This window comes from Phoxinus phoxinus (genome assembly GCF_949152265.1).
Source record: "Phoxinus phoxinus genome assembly, chromosome: 13".
NCBI classification, from domain to species: domain Eukaryota; kingdom Metazoa; phylum Chordata; class Actinopteri; order Cypriniformes; family Leuciscidae; genus Phoxinus; species Phoxinus phoxinus.
Genome location: NC_136888.1, coordinates 27,286,764 through 27,305,097, shown reverse-complemented (window position 1 = coordinate 27,305,097; position 18,334 = coordinate 27,286,764). Strand labels below are relative to the sequence as shown.

The 18,334-nt window shown below is 38.1% G+C and overlaps 1 protein-coding gene across 1 annotated transcript in view; it reads left to right on the top strand.

Annotated features, from left to right (window-relative positions):
- Positions 1-2,148: 2,148 nt before the first annotated feature.
- mboat2a (membrane bound O-acyltransferase domain containing 2a) overlaps positions 2,149-18,334 on the top strand; it is a 241,599-nt gene continuing 225,413 nt past the window's right edge. Inside the window, exon 1 of the mRNA XM_079632857.1 lies at positions 2,149-2,284. Within this exon, the coding sequence (XP_079488983.1) occupies positions 2,276-2,284 (9 nt within the window). The 5' untranslated portion in view covers positions 2,149-2,275. The remainder of the gene's footprint in view (positions 2,285-18,334) is intronic.

Sequence of the window (18,334 nt, the reverse complement as noted above, 5' to 3'; positions counted from 1 at the left end):
TCTGTGAAAAATTATAATGGTATTATAGTATTATAGTGGTATTAAAACATTGCTTGGTACATACGATTAAAACAAATCCGAAAGAAAGTGCAGCCTGATGTTATTAAACAAACTTGTATGACTGCAGGGCAAAACTCTATACTGTCTGTCTATGTATAACGTCCATATTTGATCTTCTGTATACTTCACATGCCATGACAATATGGGCTAGGTGAGATAGTAAAACCCCCTCTGGAGCATAATGGACCACATCTTCTCATTATCCTACAGGGCAGTGTTAGTCCATATTAAAACAGGCTCTCAAACAGCAGGACAGAACTAGTGATAAAAAGTGGGTATAAAGCGTTCCTATAGGAAATCAACCGCAGCACATCCACAGAATCCAAAGTGGTACTAGTAATATGTTAGCCGTTTTTATCACATCGTTTTTTTCTTCTTCGTGCAGACGTTTATGTAAGTGATTTTATTGCCTGAGCCTGCATCATGGGGAGAGAAAGCCATGTTTATGAGATTACGACAAGCAAAAAGAGATTCTCACATTGAATGTTAGAATGGAAGAGGGCGGGAGATGCTGATCTTGTTGTTTAACTTGTGCATGAGCATGTGTGTGTGTGTTTGTGTGGAAAGTATGCGCAAAAAAGACAATGCATGTGTTTAAAAAAAACAATCTGACCTCTTCAGATACACAACCTGCCCTCTTTATAACAAACGCACACTATTAAAATACACAAATAAATCATAATATTCCATTTTTAAAAATATTTATATTTCTTTTGACAATATTCTCCATGACCTATTTTCATGATATTTGATATCACAAGAGTCACAAGAGGAAAACCTTGATGATATCATGATCCGTTGATATGATAATAATCATAATAAAGTCTCTGCTTCAATGAAAGTCTATAACACAATTGACTATTGATGGATTATAATAATATGAACACTAATAATAAATTAGGACATGAGAAACAACGTTAAAGGAACACTCCGACTTTTTGGGACTTTAGCCTATTCACCTTATCCCCCAGAGTTAGATAAGTCCATACATACCTTTTTCATCTCCGTGCGTGCTATAAGTCTGTTTGACGCACCCACCACTAGCCTAGCTTAGCACAAAGACTGGATGTAAATGGTTGCAGCTAGCATACTAATCCGAATAAGTGACAAAATAAAACAAACATTTTCCTATTTACATGTTGTGATTTGTATAGTCACAGAGTGTACAAAAAACAAAGTCACATGAGACACAGACATATTTTAACCGTATAAATACTGGGAACTATATTCTCTGAAGGCGAAGCACTGCTACTTGGGCGGAGGGATAACCGCAGCACCTGAGACGCGCCGTTGTTTCTTCTGTCAACAAAACCAACGTGACTATACGTGACCTCTAGCTCCGCTCAAGTGTTACTGGGACGACAGAGCGCGTTCGAGGCAACAATACTAACATTACAGGGGATACATGGAGCCCGTAAACAACTGCAATAGTAGTTACCACCCTATTCATATAATAGTGTCACTAACGTTACATTAGATCTAAGTTAGCTAATGGCACTGTTACAGTAACGTTAGGCTAAACATTTAAAAATATAACGGAACACTTACCGCAGCCGCTCACTTTGACCTGTATGTGATATCGATGGGATGGCCGTATGCTTCAGCACACGTTTCATGGTCCTTGTGGCAAATTCCATTTTTTGAAAATAGTCGTCCTCAGTGAAATGTACCGAGCAAACATAATGTCCCTTGATAATCTCATTAGGTGTGTTTTGATCAATATTCAGAGCAAGTAGCCATTTCTTCATCCGGTCAGCTTTTTTAGTTGGAATTCTATGAAACATCATGGTATTACCTGGTTTCCCCTGTTTATTGTCACAGCTCTTTACAATACAGCGAAAATCCACGATTGTAAACTACGCTTTTACTATTTATAAATTGCTGACTCTGTTACCCAAACTCTGAATGAACTCTCTGCTCCTCACCACGGCGCGTCTCAGGTGCTGCGGTTATCCCTCCGCCCAAGTAGCAGTGCTTCGCCTTCAGAGAATATAGTTCCCAGTATTTATACGGTTAAAATATGTCTGTGTCTCATGTGACTTTGTTTTTTGTACACTCTGTGACTATACAAATCACAACATGTAAATAGGAAAATGTTTGCGTTATTTTGTCAATTACTTGGATTAGTATGCTAGCTGCAACCATTTACATCCAGTCTTTGTGCTAAGCTAGGCTAGCGGTGGGTGCGTCAAACAGACTTATAGCACGCACGGAGATGAAAAAGGTATGTATGGACTTATCTAACTCTGGGGGATAAGGTGAATAGGCTAAAGTCCCAAAAAGTCGGAGTGTTCCTTTAACACTTTTTCAAAAACCAATTATTATGAGAAATAATAATAGCCATGTTTTTCTTAGCCATCATCAATGAAACGATTCCAAGAAAAGGCTAGCTTGCTTTTACAAATGTGGTTCTTGATCATAAAATATGTCATATCTTTTGTTTGTGTTCAAACTCTGTCCTGAAGGGCCAATGTCCTGGGGGGTGTTCCAGAAAGCAGGTTACGTGTCATACCCGGGTATGTTTAAGAGTAAGTATAAGCGGATAACATCAACTTTCTGTTTCAAAAACGGAGGTAACTTTCAGGGTATAAGTAGCCATAGCAACTTACACTCTAATTATAACCTGCTCCGGAGCAAGTTCTGTTCCAGGGTTAGTTTACTTCATACATGTTTAGCGGATGCGTGCCCTGTGGATGAGGCTCCAGTGGGCATATATATGTCAGTAAGTATATATATATATATATATATAATCATTAATTACTCACCCTCATGTCGTTCTAAACCCGTAAGACTTTCGTTCATCTTCGAAACACAAATGAAGATCTCTTTGATGAAATCTGAGAGCTTTCTGTCCCTCGGACAGCAATGCAACTGCCACTCCATTAAAGTTCATAACGAGATCGTAAAACAAATCCATATGAACTGAGCGGTTTAGTCCAAAATTTTCTGCAGAGACTCAATTGTTTTATATGATGATTGAATTTAGGCTTTTATTCACTTAATATTAATATTCATCAACGCACACAATAGTTGTGGTAGACGAAAGCCCAAGCATGTTCGCTTGACGTGTGAGAACCAAGGAGTTTCATTCTCGTGTTACGCAGCACTTTTGAGCTTCCGCAAGAACCAATGAGGTTTGTTCTCATTTGTTCATCAAAGCAATCGTTTCTCTTCAGAAATTTTAGACTAAACCGCATATGGATTCGCTTTACGATCTCAAAGTGGTAGTTGCGTAGATGATGCTCTCTCGTAAGACAGAAAGCTCTCAGATTTCATCAAAAAGATCTTCATTTGTGTTCCGAAGATGAACGAAAGTCTCACAGGTTTGGATTGGAATGACATGAGGGTGATTAATCAATGACAGATTTTTCATTTTTGGGTTAACTATCCCTTTAAGTTGTGATGGGCTGATATTTTCCAAATAAGAGGGCAACGTACACTCACTACAAACGGACAGCACTGAAAGACAGTCATGCACAGCAGCAACAGCAGTCTGACATTTTGATTAATCTAGTCACGGCCGATGATTTATTCAATTGCACTGGACCGCCAAACCCCTCCGAGGGTTATATAGAATGCATTCAGAATTTCAAGTACTCAATTATACAATACATTAATTAAATTTCACCTAAATGTTTTAATTTCTTTAATGTTGGCTTGATTACAAAGAGACACCGTATTTATACTGTTTTTAAAAGTGGAATTCATTTGTGTGATATCAATTTACCATAGTGATAAGATGAGGCACAACAAGAGAGGTTTTATTATGGTGAATGTGGTTGTTAATTCAATCCTTTATCATTTGTGAGAAAAAAAAAGAGATGTGATCAAGTGTTTAGAAAGATTTTGTATTCTAACTTGTTCTGATGCTAATGGCCCAATCTTTGCTGTTGTAAATAATTTGGCTGCGTGAAAGTTCATCACTGAACAAACTGTGCATTTAAAATTAATCCCTGACGAACTGTATACACACTTAGACCTTTCCTTATCGTTTTAAGAACAATTGACCTAAAGTAGCTGAGTTTGGCAGGAAAAACATGATCTATATATATGGAAAGTTTATCAATTCTTGTATTCCTTAGGAAGTAAACCCATGACCGTGGCATTACTAGCATCATTCTCTACTGTTGGCCAATTTCAAATGATCCAGGCCTCCTCCAGCCAAACAAGTTTCATTAGAATGAATAACAATGCTAACAGATAGCTTTCTCCAGGTTTTTATAGATGACTGAGACCAATATTTGAATAAATCCCAATTCCAATGCTTTGTGACATCGCCTCTGCTGATTTGGCTGAATTAATAGCTTCCAGTCTGCACTACTATACATAAAATATTGATTGGAATTTTGCTCTGAGAAATGATGTCCTGAAAGCAGTTTTGCAGTGTTCTGCATATGCAGATTAAAATTTGCTAAGATAATTCTGAATCTCAATGATCATACAGAGGCACATATGATGTCAGTAAGTTTTATTGCCCTGCTCCAGAGCTGCGCACATAGAGAGCTGCTGACTCTACAATCTAAAGCATGTGTTCCCTCACTGCTATTACAGTCTCCTTTATCTCAGATGCTGCCGACAGCCTCAGTAATTAATGAGGGTGTGCTTCTGATGTAATTTAGCTTGCTCAGGGTTGAGATACATTACATCAGACTATATGGATTCGAAATCTGTGCATCAAGGCCTTCATTCACCGTTCCAACACCAGAGAATGTACGTTCAAGAACGACCCCTCATTAAGACCAATATTCCGCGCCATGTTTTAATTGTGTAGAGGATGTTTTTTGTACTTGAAAGCCTCCTCACAAGAATAGCTATAGGATATGTATTAATTGCACAGGCTTGTTGTCAAATCCAGTTGTTTTTATATGTTCCTGCTACCATGCTAACGCTCTACTGTGAGACTCATTAGTAACTCTCAATCAGAATTCTAAATGGCGTATGTTGGAAGCCGTCCCTTTAGGAAGAGCGGTCACACTGCCGAAACTACAGCGGTGGCTGGCAATGATCAGATTCCTGCGCCAGAGGCGAATGTGGTTATGTCCTACAGCATATGTGATTACATTTGTGCTACGCTAGAGGAATCCATTTGTTTCCGCAATTACTGTTTAATTTTCATTGCTATCCAAACATTTAAACATTAAAGCCAACTCGTGGCATCCAAACTGGGCTTAAGCATGCGCAAGTAAGTTGCAACAAGTTTTGTAATTGGCAAGATTAATAACATTTACAGCGTGGCGATGCAAATCGTCCTCTCAGCACATGAATAATGGAGAGCGAGCCATCACTTTGAATAATTCATCTCAAAATATCCTTTAGTGCAATTTTTAATGACCAGGGGCAAATCTAGATTTGTGACAACAGCACTATGCCAGTGTAATTAACGAGCTCAGCGGCACTCGCTTAATTGCTGTGAGAAAGTTCCTCGATGCCGGCAGGCTTTGGAACAGGGGGCTGAAACAAACACTAGAACGGAGGTTAGTTATGGAAGACCCATAAAGAAAACGCTTCACAACCGAGGCTCAATGGCTTAACTGCGCGGTTCTCCTTCCTGTGCACGTACCGGCTCTGATCACCGCTCATGAGTTGAATATTGATGTTGGGAATTAATTACTTGTTTTACATAGATCCAGACAAAGCCCTCGGAGGGAGAGCAAGCTCTGGGAGCAGAGCAGACTTTGACGGAGGTGGGAAATTAGAATGGGGCTTTAAGAGCTAAGTTGATGTGCGCACTGGGGAAGAAACTTAACAACATCTGAGATTGCCGATGATTACAATTAGAGTTGCATATGGAGTTGTTCGCTGCTTGGAGATTTATTTCACAAACATTGTTACTTTCAGAATGTATTGCTTTGTTCTTTAAGCTCAATCAAATGGTTGTTCACTTTTAGCTGGCTTTTAATAAATAGACCTGTAGAAAACTGTCTCTCACTGTAATATTAATAATAATTTTAGTCAATTTAACATTGGAATTCCTACTGAAAAGAAAAAAACTGTTAAAGCTAGCCTATAAGCTGGTTGGAAGGTTTTAATGGTTTCTTAGATGGTTTCTTATCTGGTCAGGCTGTGCGGACAGCTGACCAACCAGCTAAAACCAGCTTAAAGGACCTCGTCTGTGATGTCTGTGAAATTAGTTTGGTTTCTGTTTTTATTGCATCTTTTTATGCTCTGACAAATATTTCATTTTAAGAATTTGGGGGGGGGGGGGGGGGTGCACTTCTGATCTCAGCAGAAGTAGGTCATCCGGGTACTGTTTTATGAACATGTAAATTTGGCAACTATTTTCACGCCTACTATATAGTAGGGAACCACTCCACTCCAACCAACCCATGTTTAGGTCAAATATGGACAAACACAACAGTTATGTTTAAAAATGTTATAAAAAAAAATGCATTTCAGTTTGTCCATATCGGTGGGGTTTGTAGTTGGGTTTGTCCAACATTTTTTAGAGTGATATTTAAACACTGGGCTAGTGAGAAGACCAATAGACCAAAAGAGTTTAGTGTTAGCATGTTGCTATGGTAATATAGATACAAATACAGCATGAGGGATCGATAGGTGCTGGGAATGCTGTCCATGTACAGAGTATTCGTATTTACCAGTAGAACCATATAGCACACTTAAACATTTTACAGACATTACCTTGTCTAAATTAATTGTGGTATGCAAACATAACGTTTTGGTCCTAATTGCTATTTGCATACATTGTTTTCCCATTAGAGACCTCTTGTACTTTTGGTTTATACTCTTTGTCTTTCTCTCTCTCATTCTCTCCTTCCTCTTGTTTGTGTTAATTATCTCTAACAAACAACTCTGTATCATGTCAGGCACCCAGAGCCTTAAGCTATGTAGGCCTTTCACCTCTCTTCATCTCAGGCAGAGGAAGGGCTGGCTCGGGCCTCGCAGAGAATGCGATCGATCCGCTCTGTGTAATGATGGCTGAGAGATTGCCTGCATCAGAGCCTGATCTGTGCGCTGCGGCTGGATTAAGGGAACCATGGATTGCCATCGATTTCTATCTGATACAATCATTTCATTCAGACTCAAATCTCCTGCCTGGTGGAGGGAGACAATCCCTGCAAAGATCTTTTAATTCCTGCACAGGACCTTCATCACGGGCCTCCCAATCACTACATGCTCCACAATCCTGCCAGGTTAAAACCTATTGTTGTTCTGGCTATTACTGTCAAACTTATTAATTAAGCCAGAGCAGGAGACTAAGACCCTGCTGGTCCTGAGGGGGCTCCGTTACCTCAGAGAATGGGCCGAATGAGGTCGTTGGCAGGTTTGCGCTTGCCATCAATTGTTCTTCCTGATCCAGTTGTGTTTACTGATACGTACAACATTTGCAGTTCACTTTGTGTTCTCTCTGGAGACTGAGGAATACTTAAACTAATGCATTCTTAGAATCATTTTTAACTGTGGAGTGGTTTCTAAAAACTGTGATTTAACTTGTAACTAGTTAACTTACATCTGTTTTTCCCCTAAAATGGAGTGGTTTCTACTAAAGAATATTTGTATGCCATTTTACATTCCCCTAGGAACACACAACGAATTTGAACTAAAGTTTTTTTTTTTTTTTTTTTTTTTTGCATATGCTTTTTGTAGGTCTCTCATATAAAACAGAGTATATAATATAATATCATAATTCTGTTTTTTCGTGAATTACTTGCGGTCCAGATCAGTTCTGTTTGAGAATAAACATTACATTCGCAGCAGCAGATCAGCATCAAAGATGTTCCCCACTGAGAGCTGATCCATTTCCCTTGATCAGGGTTTCTTTCAGCCCATTATATCAGTCTCTCACCATGCAGATCAATTACGCCCTCATGTATCACACTGTCATGGACATCCTTCTTAAAGCCTTCTTATAAATTGCACACTTCAATTAGTCCAATTCAAGAAGCAGGGCAGTGATTCACCCTTACTCATGAAAACAAACAGGCATGGGATTTATTGATTTTAGCCAGCTTTTCTTTAGACATTGATTAAATCCCAGTATTATCTCTCCAAGGTGCAGGGAGTGTTGTTGTTGTGGCAAATTTAGTTTGCATCAGTATAGACCCCCATCTAAGACACATACACATGTCATGTTTTTTATATTGTTCAAATGACTTGTCAAATGTGGCACATATCAGACACTGATATAAACAGATGGTGCTTCTCTAAACGGCACTGTACATAAATTTCTAAAGGAATATAAATGGTATATACTGTGTGTGTGCGTGCGTGCATGCGTGCGTGCGTGTGTGCTCTTGTTTATGTGATTTATGAGGACACAAATTTGTATACTTACGTGTTTTACGCTGGTATTACAACTTAAACGTGGTTTAAGAGGACATTTCATGAGTCCTCATAATTCAAATAGCTTAAAAAAACGTAAAAAACAATGTTTTATAACAAATTTAAAAATGCAGAATGTTTCCTGTGATGGGTAGGTTTAGGGATAGGGGGAGTGTAAGGGGATAGAATAAATATATACAAAAAAATACAGTTTGTACAGTATAAAAACCATTGCGCCTATGGAATGTCCTCACAAGTATAGCAAAACAAACTGTGTGTGTGCATGCGTGTAAATGTACCCAAAATACTCAATATTCTTACAGGAAAGCCACATGAGTTTAAATATTATCACCGACATCCTTTCAATCTTTCAATCCTTTCGGTCTTCTTGGTTTCACGGGTTCAATTAATGAAGGCAATGGATATAAGATCACTCCTTGAGGTCAAGAGAAAGCTTCCCCTTCACAATCCAGCTCAGCTGCAGCCGGTGGAGAAAACTTTGCCTCTGCCATTACATTTGACCTTCCGATTGATTTATCGCAATCAACTGGAAGGAAGGAGGAATTCAGGCACTGTCTGTGTGCTGAGCAAAGGCACCTTGGGACTGCAACAGACAGTTCACAGCCTCCCATCAATTTCCAGATGACAGGAACAAGAGCTACAGCAGAAAGGTGCAGGGCTGCAGATCGGGGAAAGGAGGAGAGCCGGGCAGTCAAGAAGGTCCCTAAGGTGTCCAATAGTTAATTAGCTTTGTGAGAAAACAATCAGGTTAACAAGCCAAACAAAGTTATTAGACTCCCCACATTATCCAGCAATGCCTAGAGGCCTGTCTGTATCAGACCCCCGGTCCACTGTCACACCTCAACTCTGATCACTTTGACAGCTGCTGCCCCCCCGTCCCCCGTCCCCCCAATATAAAACTTTTTTTTTTTGTGAGTAGCACAAAAATAATCACAAATTATAATATAATAACATTATAATTTATAATAAGATTATAATAATCACGCAATCGCTCACTCGCAAACATAAACGGACAAATTTAAAGGCGATTTTCTCAATATTTCGATTTTTTTGCACCCTTTTTTGCACCCAGATATTCAAAGAGTTGTATCTCGGCCAAATATTGCCCTATCCTAACAAACCATACATGAATGGAAAACGTATTAATTCAGCTTTCAGGTGATGTATAAATCTCAATTTTTTTTAAATGTACCCATGTGACTGGTTTTTGTTGTCCATGGTCACATCTCATATAAGAATGCGGTTAGAGGGAAATTAGACAGAGCCAAATAACATAAATTAGGCTTACAAAAAAAAAATCTTCAAAGTTGTTTAGGAGCTATCTAGAAATTGCTCATATAGTTGAATTTCTTTGGATTGCAATTCCGTAAATTCCTCTTCCTCTCATTCCAATTCATATTCCAGTTAAACCTCCAGTGAGCCGTTGCTAATTTAATTCAAATTCCAACTAATCAACTGAAAATGAGCCAGTTCTTAAATTCTGAATTTCACCCAACCATGGTGCTTACATGATTGTTTTTCAAAGCAATATCTGAAATTGCAAAGACGCGTTTATGTTTTGTTGTAAAGATTAACACATTTGTGTGCACATTTCTCCCAAGTTCATGCCTCCCTTTGTTTTTCCATCAGGCTGGGTGATTCCATGCATTAATGTACTCACACAAACTAAAGCCGGTGATAAAATGAGCCTACATAAAACAGCAGCTGTCCACACACACTAAGTTGGACTTTCAGTCCACCCAAAGCAGACTCTATACCTATAGCGCTCGACAAGGGCTTTTATATGTTTTGACATAAATCGGAGGCTTTGGAGGGGAAATCGCCAATTTGGACCAGACCCCATCCAAACAAAATGAAGCTCGGCCTCGTATGAGCTTGCAACTTAAGCAGGTCCCTTTCCGTTCTCCAAAACAGCCTGAAATAAGCAATCGGTTTATTTACTCTAATGACACCAGAGAGGTTTGAACGCATGCAGTTCCGTGAGCAAATACGCATGGAACTGAACGTGACCCACCGTAAGACTGGAGCTGAGTGGAGAAGCAGAGCAGATGCCACAGTTCGGGTGTGGTTGGCAAAAGAGTGCTTGGCTTGGCTGGAGGCCATCCTTTCCCACTGGGCTGTGGCCAGTAGAGATGCTTTTATTATGAGCTAGCCTCCCAAAGCTGCTAGGGAACCAGGGGATCGGGTTTAATACCAGCCAGCTGCTTGAACTGAGTTTTTCGGATGTATGAGAGAGAAAGATTGAGATATCAGAGAGAGAGCATTTGTGTACGCGAGCATAATTATCAGCAAACAAGATATGATAATAAAACCTACTGCCTTTTTTTATTGGTTTGATCAATGCTGATTTACTTATTAGCCTCACAGAATTATTACCGCATGAAGAGGGCAATAAAGTAAACTCATTCCCAATATTTAAACAAAGTGTTTTTCAGGGGTGTAGGCCATAAATTGCATAAAATATATAATAAACATAAATATGTTTAAATAACTTAATATTAAAAAGTATTATGTTATAATATATAAGACATATATATGTACTGTAGCAAATATAATAAATGTTAATAATTATTTAATAATATGTACTGTATAGAAACTTAATGTAAAGTGTAATCAAAAGGTTGTTGTCGTTCCTAATGAATAATTTATAGCATTCATTTATTAGTTAATTTACAATATCACTGATTACCATATGTTTGTCCATAATGTAACAACATAAATGTAACAATACAATTATGACAACCCAGGGGTGCGTTTCCCGTACAACTATATAGCTCACTGCTTAACTAGTACAATGCATCGTTGGAGAAATCAACTAGCTAGTCACGACTGTTTCCTGAAACCGTATGTCGCAAAGTATCGTTCAACCACGTTGGTTTATGACGTCTCGCACGTGGTGGACTAATAACTTATTTGAATTAATCTGTTTGAGATCGAATTAACGCTAGATTTTGTCATATAAGTTACAGACATGGCATCTGAAGACCATTTCTAATTTTTCTCAGTTATTTTGCTTTATTACCAGACTCAATATTTGGCTCGTTCTTACATAGTAGAGCACGTTCGCACATGCGCAGTCTTCAAAAACGGTGCTTTAAATCTCTTGACAAACTAAAAGACGTAAATTACATTTGTATGTATTCTAAATAAATAACACGGGTTGTACTGAATGTCAGCTTGCTTATTTTGCTAAAGATAAGGATTTATTCAGTCTACATCTCATGTAAACTAGAAACTATGCGTCTAACCACAGCTCGAGAGCTGTCGTTCCAACCACACAAGTTTGCGATGCTGTTTGCGAATGTTCGTTGGAACGATGGTTTCGGGAAACACCAAATCGTTGAACTATGCTGATAATGACGGAACTTGCGACCATAGTTGGCTAACGATGCTTTCGGGAAACGCACCCCAGATCGGTTTCACTTTATTTTGATGGTCCCTTTAACACATTCTGTTGACTATTATAGTCAAGTCAAGTCATCTTCATTTATATAGCGCTTTTAACCATGTAGATTGTTTCAAAGCTGCTTTACAGAGATAAACGTATAATTTAAGGTAACAGATTGTTTTGACTTTATAGTGGTTCTTGAATAATGTTGTTTTCCAGCTAAAGTTAGTTTTGATTGATTCACTTCAGTCGAAAGGATAATTTGTTATTAAATTAGGGGCCGCTAAGACGACACCGTTCTCTCTACACAGACTATAAGTAACTTTGCACACATCTACTATAACTCTCATTAGAGTGTTAGTCGAGAATTAGTAGACTGGTAGGGTTAGTAGAATAAGTTTACATGTATACACTTGCAAAGTTACTTATATTGAGTAGAATGCCTGTTTGAGAAGCGTCACAATAAAGAGTTAGCAGATGTTAAGCAGACAGTCTACTAATACTTTAGTTAGTTAGTTAACATGTAGTTACAAAGTTACTTATTGTTAACAGAATGTTCAAAAGGGACCATCAAAATAAAGTGTTACACCAATAAGATCAATAGTGTTTTTGTAAATTAACATTGCGCAAGAATAATAAATGCTCTTATTCATTGTTACTTCATGAATTAATGACATTAACAAATGTTAGCATGTAGATTTCTTTACTTTAATATATATTATAATTATTATGTAGCCTATACTTTTAATATTGTGTGATACAATATCTTTAATAAAAACATCAGCATCATTATATCTCTAATTTTGTTGTGTCCATTTTGGGGGATACAAATCGCAACTACTTACAGTGATTCCCAACAGAGATTTTCGGTTTGAAGGGGTCAATGTTTTTTGTTCATGAGTTAACAGGCAAACCGAGAGATATTTGAAAACTAAATCTCTGCAAATATGAGATGACATCCTCAATATTAGGCTAGGCTACATGCTTTTTAATATAGCCTCTTAGTGTTGCCCAACTTTTAACCCCTTTTAGCTAAAACAAACATTTCACAATACAAAATGTTCATTGTTATTTTACAGAACTTATTGTATGGAAGTAAGAAAACTGTTTTATTTAGTGTTTTTTTTTTTTTTTTTTTTTTTTTACGGACAATTAAAAACCTTTTTTATAATAAAAAAAACATTTTTTATTATATCCTAGGGATACCCAGATGATGTACTAAGTCTGGAAAGATGGATGTATATGCCCTCTACAGGTTTAGTGTTGCCTACGTAGCAAAAGGAGAGGAGCTAACATCCTAAAGCTAGTCACAACACGTCAGGTGCATTTGAGTTTCCTTCAACTGGAAACATTACCTTTCTAAAACAAGATAGCAGACTACATTGTTTATAGTGCAAGTCCATGGTGTATATAGAACAACATTTTAGACACAACTATGTTGCTAACACAGTAATGTAATGAATTTACCACATTAGGTTTTGGCTAACATTCCTCTGTAAAGTTTAATTTGCCACCACGCTTGAGTATTTCAGGTGTGTGTGTGTGTGTGTGTGTGTGTGTGTGTGTGTGTGTGTGTGTGTGTGTGTGTGTGTGTGTGTGTGTGTGTGTGTGTGTGTGTGTGTGTGTGTGTGTGTGTGTGTGTGTGTGTGTGTGAGATGCTTGTAAAGAAAGGGGCAAAAGTGCTGCTGTTTCCGTTTGCTACTTAGCAATATTTTGTATGTATGAAGCAAGGAGTGGGAATCCATAAATCTTTGAAACATGCACATTATTGCTGTTTTTATGTTGAACTTCTGCTAGTGTCTGAGTGCTACAAACAACATTTGCTTTAACAACACAATCTGTTCCTCATGGTGGCCATTTGGTTTATTGACTATATGCGTTTCACCGTCGCGCTACTGTGCGCAGCGGTGAGGGTAAAGTCTTTCCTCCAATAATCCACTAAGTGACAACAATGCCATTTTAGGAGCAATACAGTGAATTATGTAAACTGTTTGGGAACATTTCACCTGATATTGCTGCCGTTAATCACTGAGAGGTCTTATGAGGAGCTGGAAAACTCTCATAAATCAGTTTAGGGTAGCGTGACACTCAAGCAGGGTTTCTGGAGTGTGCAGCTGTGTCCCAAGAACCCAGTAATCTCTTCGTTTTTTTTAAAGAAGCCGATACAATGACAAAATCAGTTTTATTTATTATCAGTATAGTGTGCTTATGCTAATGCAATGAAATTGTGGAACAATTGACCCCGCACAATGGCACAAACCTCTCCATGACTGCGTCTGCTAACGCTATTTGCAAACAAATTCAATTAAATATCAATCCCAGGAGAAACTATTAGCTTTTTTTCGTACTCAAAACATAACACCCCGTCCTTACGCTGTCCATTAACAAAGATATACGCTGACCTCTGTATAATTGCATAGATGTTAAGAGGCACCTGGATGCACCAGATACTATAGAAAAAAAACATCCTTTTTCTTCTACTCTTTCTTTTTATACTTAATGTGCGGGCACATCAACGAAATTTCTGCAAAGTTTCGTAGACAATAAAATATGGTCATAATGTGGCAATGTATGAAGCACCGTTCACACAGAAGTCACTTTCAAACCAAGCAGCTTTCTGTTGGACAATGCAACAATTCCGTGTGACCAACTTGAACTTTTTCCGAAAACTTATTAGGGAAATCTTTCACCCTCAAACGAAATTCTAGATCTTGTTTATTCCAATTGAAATGACTCGATTTTACCCTCGAAAATTCTTTGAACAATGGCAAATGTGTCCACACCTTATAATAATAATAACCTTCAGTCACTTTCTTCCTAAATTCCTCAGTCATTGCCTTCATTTCTTTCTTCTTTTGTCCTTTCTAAATTAGTCTCTTCCTACTATTTACTGTTTAACTGACTCATTTCCTTTCTTTCCTTCCTTCCTGACAGTACCTTTCTTACTAAATGACTTACCTCCCTTTAACCTACAGTACATGTTTCCATTCTTCTTTCATCCCGTCTTTACCTACTTCCCATTCTTCTCCTTATTTACCTTCCTACTTGTGTATTTACTTTCCTCTTTCTTTTCTTAATTGCCTCCTTCCTTCCTTCCTTTCTTACCCACCTACAGTACTTATTTCCATTTGTTCTTTCCTAACTTTGGTACCTATTCATTTCCTTCCTTCCCTCTTTACTTTTCTTTCTTTCCTCTCTTCCTTACAGTACCTTACTTCTTCATTTGTTCCTAGCTTACTTACTTCTTTTATTCCTTCGTTATATTTTTCCTTCTGCACTGTTTACATTGGTTTCTTTTTAACCACATCTGAGTTACAGTTATTAACATTAGTTTGGATATTTGTGACTTCATCTGCTCAGATGAGTTTGGGATATCTGTAGTTTTTACTTTAATGGGAGTGTCTGTGGTCTCTATGTAGCCATCATGGAAGATCATGTGTGCTAAATGTAACATTATGTAGGCCTATATAATTGTGAGACGGAATTCAATAAAAACAGTATGTCTGTGAAACACCGATTTTCTTCTCAGGACAAACTAGTCCCATCCCAATTGAAATTTACTTTCAAATATGACCCAACAGGACTGTGCATCCCCAAAGCATTTAGACACATTGGTGAATCAAGATGTTCCTATATTGATGTAACATTAAATCACCTAACACATATGGTCATGTCTGTCCGTGTCCTGAAACAAGACTAAGAAACTGATTTGTAACCCAAGTTTGAACGTCTCTCTGGTGCGTGTGAATGTGTGTTTATCTGCATGCGCAGAGGAGGTGTGCTAATGGAGTCCGTCTCAAAGGTGAAACCGGTAATCCATCAGAACCTCCTCATCCTCCTCCTCCCATGACCCCCGTGTTCAGCAGCTGCTTGAAGAAAACCAGAGGTTGCCCATCCAGTCTGGAAATCCCCTTAAAACTCTACAACCCCTTGACAGTGCGAGAGAAATGGCATCCTGTGTTGACAATATAACATGGCGGCTTATATCTTGTGCAGAGCCGCCGTTTTAGCGATCATATTCTCGCTATGAAGTTCCTGGGGGGGTTAGCAGTGGATGGTGATTGATTCGGGAGGTTCTGCACACCGCCTGTTTAGGTTGCCCTCTTGTACAGTTCATTGGTTCTCCACTTTAAAGGCTACGCTCCCTTCTTCTGTTTCACTTCTTTTTTGAAGTGTCAGCAGAAAATTGAGAGAATGTCCTGAATGTGTTTCACCACAGGACTAAAGGCTTGCTCACCAAAAAAAAATAAAAAATTGAAAGCTTTTTTGCCTTAATTGTTGTTATCTTGTAGCCAAAGGCCTAGACGAAACCTCCTGACTTTTTGCACATTTTCCGCAAGACATTTTTAGAAGATATATGCAATGGATTTATGGATTTAAATACATTTTTTAATGGATTTACATGTGGAAATCTGTTGAGTTTTCCATATGTGTGGGGGTTTTATATTTGATAAATATCTCCTTTCTTTCATTTGGTCACATTACCTAAGTAGAATAGGTTGCAAATTGCAACTTTAATGAAAGTGTTAAACTATTAAAGTATATACACCATTGAGTATACAAAAGGTAGTTCACAAGTACTTCCATTGTGTATGTAACATGATGCATAATAGTTTGATTGATTTTAAAATGACTCTGTTGTTAAACCCAAACCTTTGCCCTTCCTTAGCACCTAAAGTATGATTCAAACCTTTAGTAACCTATAAATGTGCTCTTTTGTGCTTTTTATCTGTGTGTGTTATGATTCATTTTCATGTTCACCTATAGTGAAGACCTAGCCATTGTAAAAATGGCTGGGGGCAACTTTCTCTAGCAAAAAAAAAAAATGAATGCATTAAACTGCAGGATGATTTCTGGCTGGAAGAGAGTCTCATTGGCTTGCATTTTTTATGAGAACAGCTGCTCCAATCTCTCCTCTGTTCACAGCCGGGCTTGCTTAATCACACAGTTTATCCCTGCAGCCCCACTGACAGGGCAAAAGCAAGGCAGGCAGAACAGCAAGGGGCCTGAGAGAAAGATGAGAGGAAGAAGGCCAAGCAGAGAGACCGATGAGGGGAAAGGAGAGAGAGAGAGACCTGATAGCAGAAATAAAAAGTTCTTGATGCAAGTTTTAAGGTTTTTAACTTCCAGAAGGACCCAAAAATGTCAATGTATCATAAAAGTGCACAGAGCGTACTTCTGAAGTGAAATACCTTCGAGTGATGAATGGACCGATACCCTCCTCACACTGTTAACTACTGCAACTATCATTGATTCAGTGAGTTGAATTTGAGAACCATATCGGTTCGATTCATGAAGTAATCATTCAGACTGGATCTGCGCACTGTAGCCAATACCACATGACAGATTAGACAAGTAAATGTTTTGTAAAAAGTAACTGGTAACACTTTACAATAAGGTCTCATTTGTTATGTATTAACTAACATGAACTAACAATGTGCAATAAATTTGTTACAGTATTTATATACAGTATAAATATAGCTGTTTATGTTAGTTCACACTACAAATTCAACTTTTGATTTTAATATTGTATTAGTAAATGTTGAAATCATTAGTTCATGTTAATTAATGTAGTTAACTAATGGAACCTTATTGTAGAGTGTTACCATGTAACGTTTGTGGTATGTGGCTTTGCATTTTATAATAGGTTTGTAAACCCTTTGAAAATATCTTGATTTCTGCTTAAAATGTGGTCTGATCTTGATTTAACTCACAATTATAAACACAATCTAAACTAATAACACGAATAATTGTATGTTTATTGAATACATTCAGTGATCACTGAAAGGGCAAGGTGGTGAAAGTAAGTGAAACCCCGAATGTAGTAACTTATTAGCAGCAGAGCCTCCACCAACATTTGCTGTAGCAATGTATTATGACCAATTTTGGGCTATTACCTATGTGTAGTATATTTAAATAATTAAAATATTTGTATAATTTTTTAAGGATTCTATTACTGTTTTAAAGGACTTGCTTGAATGAATGACCACTATTCCTATCCTTTTTGGGCAAATTATTCCTTTAATACTTTGTTTAGGGTTAAGGACTTATAAAAATTGTATGAGAATTGTTCTAATCTTGTAGCTGCTTCTTTTTTTCACTCATCAGTCCTTCTTAATTTCTGTAGGATACACTGAATAGCAAAACAGCATCTTTCCTAATTAATCAAATAATCCGTGAAAATTGAATTAATAACCTTCTGTTATGACAAAACTATTTGATCATTGATCTTGACAGCTTGAGCCGGCACTGAGCTCTTTATTTTTAATAACTGGAGTGTACTGCCGCCCCATCTCATGGTCACAGAGGACATTCGGCCCAGGACATCGAAACTGGAAAGTGAAGCGGTGAGGATGTCTGTGTCTGACCACAGGACTGACAGACGGGCCGCAGCACGGTCGTCTCAGCACATCAGGGTGTAACAGGAGCAGCTGAAAGACGAGGAGCATCAAGCCCCCCATGTGAACCCACCGGGACGCCCATCCCCTTTCGGCCAATTACAGCAATGTGCTGCCAGCAGCAGACTGAATAATGCCCCTGTCTGATAACACTGTAAACTCTGACCACCCTCTGTAAGTATTCGCA